The sequence below is a fragment of the Triticum urartu genome, chromosome 5A, assembly GCF_056163025.1.
Source record: "Triticum urartu cultivar PI428250 chromosome 5A, HENAU_Tu73, whole genome shotgun sequence".
Classification (NCBI taxonomy): Eukaryota; Viridiplantae; Streptophyta; class Magnoliopsida; order Poales; family Poaceae; genus Triticum; species Triticum urartu.
In genome coordinates, this window is record NC_141877.1 from 446111272 (window position 1) to 446121667 (window position 10396).

At 44.6% G+C, this 10396-nt stretch overlaps 2 protein-coding genes across 2 annotated transcripts; both read left to right on the forward strand.

The window, feature by feature from the left end:
• Nucleotides 1-4074: 4074 nt before the first annotated feature.
• On the forward strand, nucleotides 4075-8740 carry LOC125509593 (uncharacterized). The gene is made up of 3 exons (XM_048674592.2): nucleotides 4075-4379; nucleotides 8014-8090; nucleotides 8512-8740. The coding sequence occupies exons 1-2, from the start codon at nucleotides 4204-4206 to the stop codon at nucleotides 8087-8089; spliced, it is 252 nt and encodes an 83-aa protein (XP_048530549.1). The 5' UTR covers nucleotides 4075-4203; the 3' UTR covers nucleotide 8090; nucleotides 8512-8740.
• A 269-nt stretch (nucleotides 8741-9009) lies between these two features.
• On the forward strand, nucleotides 9010-10116 carry LOC125509592 (oil body-associated protein 1A). The gene is made up of 2 exons (XM_048674591.2): nucleotides 9010-9635; nucleotides 9717-10116. Exons 1-2 carry the CDS (start codon nucleotides 9101-9103, stop codon nucleotides 9890-9892), a joined length of 711 nt encoding a protein of 236 aa, XP_048530548.2. The 5' UTR covers nucleotides 9010-9100; the 3' UTR covers nucleotides 9893-10116.
• The last annotated feature ends 280 nt before the right edge of the window (nucleotides 10117-10396 follow it).

Consider the following 10396-nt stretch of genomic DNA (forward strand, 5'->3'; position numbering starts at 1 on the left):
CTCTGATGAGAATGATGAGATGGTCGTCTCTGAGAGATGAGAAATGTCACTTGCCATGCATGGCTTATATAGGCGTTGCACGTAGGGGAAAGAGGGCAGTTTCGTTTGCATTGCAACAAGCAGCATTGGATTCATCCCTGTGTTTGTTTCGGGTAAGAACAGTGCATTTCAACAAGGCTTGCAGGATTGCAACAAGGTTTGGATTCATCCTTATGTTCTTGTTAATTTCCGCTCAGACGACAATGCGAGGAGGCTCGTCGCTGCTTCTTTGCGCCAATGATTTGATTCGTCAAAGCGGCCATGATTGGTTGAGTTGACATGCGGCCAAGGTATTTGAGAGTGACTTAAGCCGTTGGTTATCCTTGCAGTAGTGCGGTGTGTGGGTTTTCAGCAGGTTCTTTAATTATCCGCACCGGCCTTGTTTAGAACGATGATTTGGAACTTAATCAATGGCGATTCTTGCGTGTACTATGTGCGCCCAGGTTTATGTGCTTTGGTGACATGTAAGGTAGCCAGGAAATTTCCATTTCGAAGTGTACAAGTGCCAAGTGGAAGTTTCACGAAGTTTAATCAACTAGCAGGTGTCCCTCCAAAAAAACTAGCAGGTGTTCCCTGCAATTGCACCGAAAACGCCTTCCTTTAATCGTCTTTCATATCCAATACTCTGCGTCAATTGCTTTTTTTTTGGGGGGGGGGGGGGGGGGGGGATTCCGATCTATTCATCAACTATTCATCAAACATCATGGCAGTACAAAGAACACAAGAAGCAATAGAAATTACATCCATGTCCATAGAGCACCTAACGACAACTACAACCACTGGAGTGAGCCGAAAACATGTTGCGCTCATCACCTCTCCTTCAGCGGAACCGGGCAAATCTTGTTGTAGGAAGTCGTTGTGTTAAGACCCCAAAAAACTAGCACACGTAGACGAACAAAGACCAAATCCACCAAAAACAAACACTGATCAAATCCCACAAAATCCATCGGCAACACGCCTCCACACGCCCTTCAAAGATGCTACACACACCACCGGGATGGGGATCAGGCGGGGAGAGCATTATTCCATCTACATGGAGTCGTTGGCGTATCGCCTTCCTGAACAGGACACAAACTCTAAAGAAACTAAAAAACACCTAAAATGGAGCAAGATCCCTTCCACTGACAGGGGCTGGGGTCCACCGCGCCTCCATGTCCCTAAGGTTAGAGGAGACGAAGCAGATCGGCACCATAGCCGCCGGGAGGCGTGGAAACCCTAGTCGAGAGGGGAATCAGTTGTTAAGAGACGCTATAAACACACAACGAACTCAACCGCACTGATTTTTTCTTTTTTTAAAGAAAACATACTAAAGTGGATCTTAGATCTGATAAATATCAAGATAAACAATTACAATGGACAGAAACTTGAGGCAGAACAATCAGTAAAATATTACATTGAAAATCATGCGAGCCCTTCTTGTTCGTTTGATTGTATGCCGTTCAACGATGATTGATAATTGCACTAACCAACTGTAAAGGAAAAAGACACTATTGCAACGTCCTCGTCATGCCAGGCTTTGAAGACCACAATAGTCACTTGCCCAAGACGAGATTTAAAAATCGTTGAAGCAGCGTTGGTTGAAAACTTGGAGTATCATCCAACATGCTTGCAATCCATCACCACCAGTTCATGCGGTTGGAGAAACCGAAGCATGCCCCAAAACAACACGAAAGAAGATGTTGTATTCGCCACATCAATAATCAGTCAATAGATAATAGATCTACTTGAAAAACACATCAACTCCCAAGATATGAAGAGAGTCAATAAATCTCAGAACACAAAATCTCACAAGCCCTTCATCAACGCCGAACCAGACGTCGTGGGGGTATGGAGAGACCAGAGATACCTTATTCCAACACACTATCACCGCCACCACCTTGTCGATGTCGCTAGGAAACAAAAACCTAATAAGAAATAACAAAATGAGAAGGATGGGTCCGCACTCCTCTTGCTGCCGTCGAAAAAATCCGGACAGGGAAGAGGAGTGGGACCTAGGCAACAGTGTGTAGGAAAACTTTGATGGTGGCGGCTAGGGCTGGGAACATTATGCACCACACACAACCCCTCAAACTCCCCCCCCCCTGAATTTTACCAGCGTGGTACCCACCCGCTAATACTAAAATGAATAGATTAGCTCCACGTCAGCCCGTATGATGAATCACGTGAAAACTACCCTACCTGTAAAAAACAACTAGATCAGCCTGCAAAACACACACACAAGCAGCTCATTATGTAAAAAAAACACAACTAGCTCAGCGATTGGCTGAACCAGAGGAGGGACATCACATCCATGTGAAAACGGCTCTTTTGCCCTAGGTTGAATAAACCAACTTCTCTCAAAGGATTGTTGACGCATTTATATGTTGTGAGCTTGATTTCCATGACTATTTTCACAAATAAGTCTAGGACTTAAATTCAGATGGTTAGGTTAACCAACACCAGTTTCACTCACACTAGTATGGTTGTATTTCCCATTTCCCCCTTGCCGGAGTATGAGACTGGCAAATCTTGCTTTTGAGGGGGGGGGGGGGGGTCTTCCCGACACAACCATGCAAAAGGTAGCAATGTAGGGCCTCACTCCCAACTATGCGTCATATACGTGAGTAAAGAGGGTGAGAAAAAGGACAAAATTGCAACAAAAAAAGAAAGGATCCCTTCCCTTCTTTAACCCCCCCCCTCTGGAATGACAGTTTTGGCTCAGGGGGTATAATATCAATCACTTGAACTTAATTTAATAAGGAAATGTCTATGAGTTTTCCTTGGAAAAGAAGGAAGAAAGTTTAATTGGGCATGACCTTACTTTCGCATGACGCAATTCAACTCGATGTTTTGTTCGAGCGCATCCCATAAGAACTTTGGAGGTAGCATTCTAAGGCTACACTTCAAAAAATCCATGAACATGATTATCTACTCTCATTTGGGCTTGGGGATGATATGGTCATGCGCCGGCCACCATGGTGTAGCATGCGGCTTAAGTACCCCTTCTTCTACATCATGTCGAGAACTTTTTTAGTGAGGGGGCACTCGTATCACCCATGTATACATGCAACATAAAATCGACATCGAGATAATTAAGCCAAAAATGAAGATCGACATCAATTTCATTGCAAATGTTTGTCGTCTTAGAGTTCAGGCGTGACCACTACCGTGTCAGGAGTCGTTACCCCCAACAAAATTGTCGTGCTTGTGGAGTAAAGTAGAATAGGGAAGATTTGTCCACCTCCACCTCGGCTAGGTGGAGGCGCCACAACCTTGACCTGTTACGTATTGACAAGTTAGCAGTGGCGCTTGATGTCGACGTGATAGATTCAATTTGAGAGAGAGTAAAGGGAAGTCGCCACGATGGAAAATATATCGACGGGTGTTAGCAATGACTCCTATTGTTAATAATTAGGCCTTCAAATACAATGCTTGTAACAAGTGGTAGTTTTTCCTTAAGTAGATGACCTTTTCATTTTTTTGGGTTATCTTTTTTAGGTGTGTCTAGGGTACATCTAGATGTGCTCTAATTATTGCACATCTAAGTGAGTGAGTTAAGCATAGAGAGAAAGAGAAAAAAGAAAAAGAAAATATCTACACGAATCTCAACATAAGATCAATGACATAGGACTTAAATGTGCAATACTTATAGCACATCTAGATGTGCTTTAGCAAAACTGATCTTTTTTCTGTAAAACGAGTTGAATTTATAAGAAATTTTTACAGCTTTGCTAAAGCACATCTAGATGTGCCATAAGTATTGCACATCTAAGTCCTATATCATTGATCTTACGTCGAGATTCGTGTAGATAATTCCTTTTTTTCCCCTCTTTATGCTTAATTCACTCATTTAGATGTGCAATAACTAGGGCACATCTAGATGTGCCCTTGACACACCCAAATTTTTACAATTCCGAGGACTGGTGGTAATTGAATCCAAATGAAGAATTCCTAAATTTCAACACGTGTCTGCCGAACGAGCCGTAAGGAGCACCGATGCTACCCGTAGCACAGATCGCAAAGCACAGGACGGCAGATATCTCGTAGACCGGGTTCACGAATATTCTCTCGCCCACCCTGCGCCCAATCTCGTCACCCCCAAACCCCATCCATCCCTTCTTCCTCCCGAGCAGCCTCCTCGCCGACGAAAGGGGCGGAGAACTTTCCAGAAGGTCAGGGGGAAGGATGGGCGAGTTCGACGATTACTGGGCGCGGGCGTACAGGGGCGACCCCGCGGTGCCGCACTCGGACCCGCAGCGGCTCATCTCCACCTGGACCGGCGCCTTCGCCCTCGGCGCCGCCGCCTGCGTCCACCACCACGTCTCCGGCCTCGCCTCCAACATCAAGTCCCTTCCCCACAGGCATGTCTTCCTACCCAGCACCTATCACCAACCGCCCTTCATGCTTAGGTTTATATGTTTTTTTGTCTTCTTGATTTAGATTAATTGGCATCCATCTATCTATATATCTAGAGCTGCAGTGAATTACCTACCCATGTAACCCATCTTACTGTATTTAGGAGTGCCAAGTCATGGGAATTCTGTTCCTATGATTGCTGTTTGAACGGTGTTAATGCTCGGTTGATGTAACGTATTGTGCATCCCAAATATCGTCCAGTTAATTGGCATCTCGGTCAGTTAATCGCTACTCAGTGGTTTATTGGCCGATTAACTGGAAAATTCGCCTATTTATCCCGACCGATATGGTACCAGTTACCGGTATCCTGAACACTGATTGTGCTGGTGGTTTCCAGATTATATATATATGTTCTTGAAGGCCGAACACTGATTGTGCAGTGAATTACCTACCCATCTTACTCGATTTAGGAGTACCAGGTTATGGGAATTCTGCTTTTAGGATCACTGCTTGAACGGTGTTAATGCTCGGTTGATGTATGTTACGTATTGTGCTGATGGTTTCCAGATTGGATGAATGATATATATTTTCTTGAAGGTACCTTTATGATCAATCAATATGTGTCTGGAAAAATTATCTGAATTGTGAAAGTAGTAGTCGACCTGGTCGTCAGCACTGCTCTATTTGCGGTCTTCCTGGTTGTATCAACAGATACGATATCTCCATTGGATGTGCTTTGCTTGGGACTAGGAGGTCTTTTCTTCTGTCAAATGTTTCTCCCTGCTTATAGTAAATTGAGACCCCCTTAGCCTTACCTTCTTTATGCTGAGCCTAGCCATGCCCCAAGTAGTTCTTGCTATCTTTATCTTCTACTCCCTCCGTTCCTAAATATAGGTCTTTCTAGAGATTTCAACAAGTGACTACATACGGAGCAAAATGAGTGAATCTACACTCTAAAATATGTCTATATACATCCGTATGTGGTAGTCCATTTGAAATATCTAAAAAGACTTGTATTTAGGAACGGAGGGAGTATAAATACCTGCCCTTCTGGCAGTGTTTAGACTTGCATTACTTGGACACGGGTGTTATAATATGGCATGGACTGGAGTGTCTTATATGATAAACAAATTGGACAACTAAAATGTTACTCCCTCCGTCCCATAATATAAGACGTTTTTGCAAGCTATCAGCTTGCAAAAACGTCTTATATTATGGGACGGAGGGAGTACTCAACAAGAGTGTATGAATCCAACTCGGATTTTGGGTATATGCTTTGGCTGAAGAATTGGGTGTATGCTTCAGACCAGATTGTGTGCCTATGCAAAGGTCACATGTGGCATGCCACCATGATATGTTTTTTTCCTTAGCATTGCTTATAATTATGTTCTTGCTAGGTTGTCAACTATGTACTTCGCGCTGATGAAAAATAATCTCGGATTCGGCTTTGATTGTCCACATGCCTTCTCTCGCATTTTTTAGTGAAGTTTGATAGTTATTTTTATTGTCCACATGACTACCATACAACGTTTTGTGAAATTTATGTGTATGCATGCTAATAGTATCTGACTGGTTTAAACTGCAGATAGTATGGGACCTAATTTTGTACTAGTTTAAGTAATGGTACAAGAATTGACACAGAAAATTATTTTATGAATAATCTTGTCGTAGTTCCTTATGTCCATCCTTTTATGAGGTTAAGGGTGCATGGGGCTGTTGAACTTGATTTTTTTATGGAAGGACTATACGGAGCGCCCTAGTTTCAGCGTGCGCTGAAATAAATTTATCCAGGAAAGGAAAACAGAAAAGTTGAAGTGGAGTGAGCAACATCGTGCTCATAAATATGTAAGATGTTGCCGAGAGCTATGATTTATAGGCTTACAAGCCTTAATTACAGAATGTGTCTCGTTATCTGTACACTGGATAGAGAAATTAGGAAGCTCTGCTGCCAAATTTATTTATTAAGCTGCTATGAACTTTAATTCAGCAGCCGAGTTAAACAAAGCCATTATCAAATATCAAGTGATTTTATCCTTTCCATTTAATGTAAATATGGTGGTGTATCTAATGCACCTCTTTTCAAAACTTGTGTTATACTGTGCTAAGAAACGTAAACAATATTAGCTCATCCTTATACTGGCTAGTGCATTTGTGTTTATAACAATGACAAAGGTGGTATTTACATACATGTACGTGTAAAATACCACGCACTTCACCTTTGAAATGTGTAGATGTAGAAAATTAGTTTACCCTACAGAGAAGATGCTAGTTGTGGTTATTAGTTAGTCTATATTGGTGATGTTCTAAAAGTCCATGGTTGTGGACAAGGTGTGCTTGGTATGGTATACCTATTCCTCTGGCTAGCCACCTGCCCATTGCATAGTGGCATGCACTATAGTTTGAGTCACCTCTTGTGTTCATGAAGCCTGCGTTCTCAAGGTGCATAATCTCCTGCTCCACTACCTGTGGTACTTCTTGGCAACCTCAATTATCGACCGCTATCGTGACCTTGTTCTGAGGAGCTCAAGTGCACTGGGCACATAGTTCTTTAAGTTTTCCTCATCCACTTCCATTCCGTCTGGGAGAGCTGATCTACCTCCCCTACAGCTTGTTGCACTTCTGGATGAGCCCTCTGTGATGCTATTGAACTTGCTGAGGCTCAAGAACACCGCCTTGACCTTGCTTCCTATTTGTGAGCTTGTCCATTGTTTCATTGAATAGGACTGGATGCTCCCTAATCCTATCGCAAGACTCCTTGTGCTACACCATGTGCCCATTCACTTGTCTTTGTCTTCAACACGGTCAAGCATCTCCAGCCCAGCAATCCACTTCTATTTTGTTGTTTTGATATCAACATTCTGTATAAACTATTTGCTGCTCTTGGTAAAAGGACTATTATGCAAAACTATTTCATTATGTTAAGTAGTAGTGAGGTTATTCTTGACTGGCGGGATTGAACAGATGAGTATTCAAAGTCTCAATCCACGAAAACACGAAGGATGGCACCCATTTGTGTTATTGACTAGCAAAAGCTTGTCTGCACCTGGAATTCTGGGATAGGCATGTGCGATTTGCACACTTGAGTTGTACATTCAAGTTGTCATTTATAGGGAAGGGTGGAAGGCCGAACTAAGATGGGGCATTTGTCAAATTTTCCACTATACATATCTGGTGTTTTGCTAGTTGAGCTACCAATTGATTGTCAAAATTGTCAAATAACCTTTTATTTCTAGACAAGTCACTATGCTTGTGAGATCTCCACTATATTTATGTGGCCTTCATAAAATCTGCCTTCTAAATTATTATGTCTTATAAAAAGGTTACCATAATGCACGTGCTGTCCATTCGATTGGGTATGCGGTTTGAATATTGATTTGGTTGGATTGGGAACAAAGCTAGTGGCATAAAGGGGATTTTCTGTTCTTTTTTTGTGTATATTCGTGGACTGACTATTCCCACATCTGTATTTTGGAAATTTGATGCCGGGAGAGTAACAGCATTTGTATTTCTGTAGTCGGTTTTTGTAGCCTCACCTTAACTCTATTCTCCTTCTTAATCAATGAATGAGGCAAGTCTTTTGCCCCTTTCAAAATAAATAAATAACTGTCTGTGTTTAATCATGTGATCTGCTCATCTCAGCTGGCAAGACATGACAATGATGCTCGATCAGAAGCGCTGGAAGAAAATTCTCGACAAGAAGCAGCAACAAGCTTAAGGTGAGCTTTCTTTCAAATCATCTTTAGTTTGCTGCAATTTTTTGAATTTTTTTTCAATTAACTGTAAGTTAAACCTGATCCATTCTCGCTCCTGTCAATAACTCAATATAACTCGCCATCCATTCCATCGCTTGCAAGCTACTCCCTCTGTGAACTTACAGTTACAGAGGGAGTAGTAGTGATCTAAAACGTCTTATCTTGTTCAAGTTTATGCGTGGCTGGTTCGGCCAACGCTCAACCTATCTGAAGTTTTGCAGTCACTGACGTGTGGGCCTGTGTGCTTTTTTTATGGGGTGGGCCTGCGTGCTTAGCCGTGGACTTGTGGGGTCTTTTATTAGTTTACAGAGGGAGTACTTTGTTGATGATTAGCGATGCCTGTGTCGCCATGTCTTTACTTGTTTTGTGTTCTTGTTCATTGCAGTTTCATAACCTTCACCGCTTGGGCCACAGTTGGAAGAGCTCCTTTCTATCTGGCTGTTGGGCATGGCAGAGGAAGTTCTGCATATGTTTGGTTTCGTGGATAGAGTTTTCTACCTATTGTTTCCTTCATAGTGTTGGAACCTCATTCTTGAAGTTGAACGTGTAACGGGTTGTATTCATCTGCTGCCACTGTGATCTATACGATTTTGCACGGTGCGTGTGATGCGTGACATGGCAGTCCCTGGAGTACACTGCAGTTACATAATTACATTCTCCATCGTTGAACTGCGTCTTGTGTCACCGCTTCACGTGCCATACATAGTGCGCTAGACAACTCTGGTGTCCTTGTCCAGAACTAGCAGCTTCTCTCATGCGTGTCCCTTCATCCGCATTCTCGTGGCCGCTTCTCAACACGTAGGTGGACTGCCACGGACACGCGCCACCTCAAGGATCACACGTGTGCAACTGCATGAGCCTACCCACGCCTTAAAAACAGCCGAACCAGCCCGCACCGCTCCAGATTCGAGCGAACTCACCCGAGCCACCAGCCCACCAGTACCCCAACACACAAAACTTGCACAGGATCAAAGATGGCGGCGTCGTGCCACGACGTGGACGTGCCGGGGAAGCCGACGGAGACGGGCACGGCGCTGCTGGAGGCGGCGACGGGCGCCATCCAGGGGTTCGCCCCGATCAACCAGATCCACCAGCACCTCTGCGCCTTCCACTTCTACGGGGACGACATGACGCGGCAGGTGGAGGCGCACCACTTCTGCGCGCACCTCAACGAGGACGTGCGGCAATGCCTCGTCTTTGACGGGCCCGACGCCGGCGCGCGCCTCATCGGCGTCGAGTACATCGTCACCGAGGAGCTGTTCCTCACGCTGCCCGACGAGGAGAAGCCGTTGTGGCACACCCACGAGTTCGAGGTCAAGGGCGGCGTGCTCTTCATGCCCGGCGTCCCCGGCGTCGTCGAGCGCCGCGACCTCGAGCAGGTGGCAAAGACGTACGGCAAGACTGTCCACTTCTGGCAGGTCGACCGCGGCGACGCCCTCCCGCTCGGCCTCCCGCAGATCATGATGGCGCTCACCCGTGAGGGCCAGCTCCGGCAGGACCTCGCCGACTGTAAGCGCGCCGCGCGTTGACCGTGATTTTCGTTCACCTAGTGTCAGTGTTGGCTTACTGATTAGTATTATGTGGGTGCAGGTGTGGAGAAGAAGTTCAGCGTGTCGTTCCAGAAGGAGAGGGAGAACCGGGCGTACATGAGCGGGCCGGCGCACGGCATCCACCCGCTGGCCAACGCTGCTGGGAAGGGCTTGAAGACGGAGATCCGCGAGGTCGATCTTCCGGCTGCCAATACTGGAGCCAGGATTTTCACCTGATCTGCCCTTGGCGTGTTCTCGTACGTGTCCGAGAGATGGGTGTGTGATAGCTGGAGATAGGGTAGTTAATAAAATGTCTCTCACCCCTTTGTTTTTCCTCTTGGAAATGGAGTGAGTGTTCGGAAAATGATGGACTTCCGAATAACAATCATAGGCAGTGGCGGAGCGAGGAACCGAGGATCTAGAGTTAGAAGGGATCAAATGAATCAACAAACTCTTTATTAGAGGAGGCAAACCATAGTCTACTCTTGAGATTTTCTCTTCACTTCCAAAGATTGCTAAAAAGATTAGCAAGCACTCGGCGAAAACAACATTTGCTTTCATATTTCTAAGAAGCCGAAATTAATGTACAGGACCCCGGAAACAAATCCGAAAACATATACTTATGGAAACAACAAATACTGCTGTAAAGAATACATAAACCTTCTGCACAACAATACTACTGATAACAAATACAGAAACGTTTTGCACAAAGTGAAACGAATACAGAAACCCCCAAACCAA

Coding starts and splice junctions, on each gene's coding strand:
- LOC125509593 (XM_048674592.2), top strand. CDS start 4,204: ATGGGCGAGTTCGACGATTACTGGGCGCGGGCGTACAGGGGCGACCCC. Junction 4,380..8,013: donor ATCAAGTCCCTTCCCCACAG/GCATGTCTTCCT, acceptor TGCTCATCTCAG/CTGGCAAGACATGACAATGA.
- LOC125509592 (XM_048674591.2), top strand. CDS start 9,101: ATGGCGGCGTCGTGCCACGACGTGGACGTGCCGGGGAAGCCGACGGAG. Junction 9,636..9,716: donor CCGGCAGGACCTCGCCGACT/GTAAGCGCGCCG, acceptor ATGTGGGTGCAG/GTGTGGAGAAGAAGTTCAGC.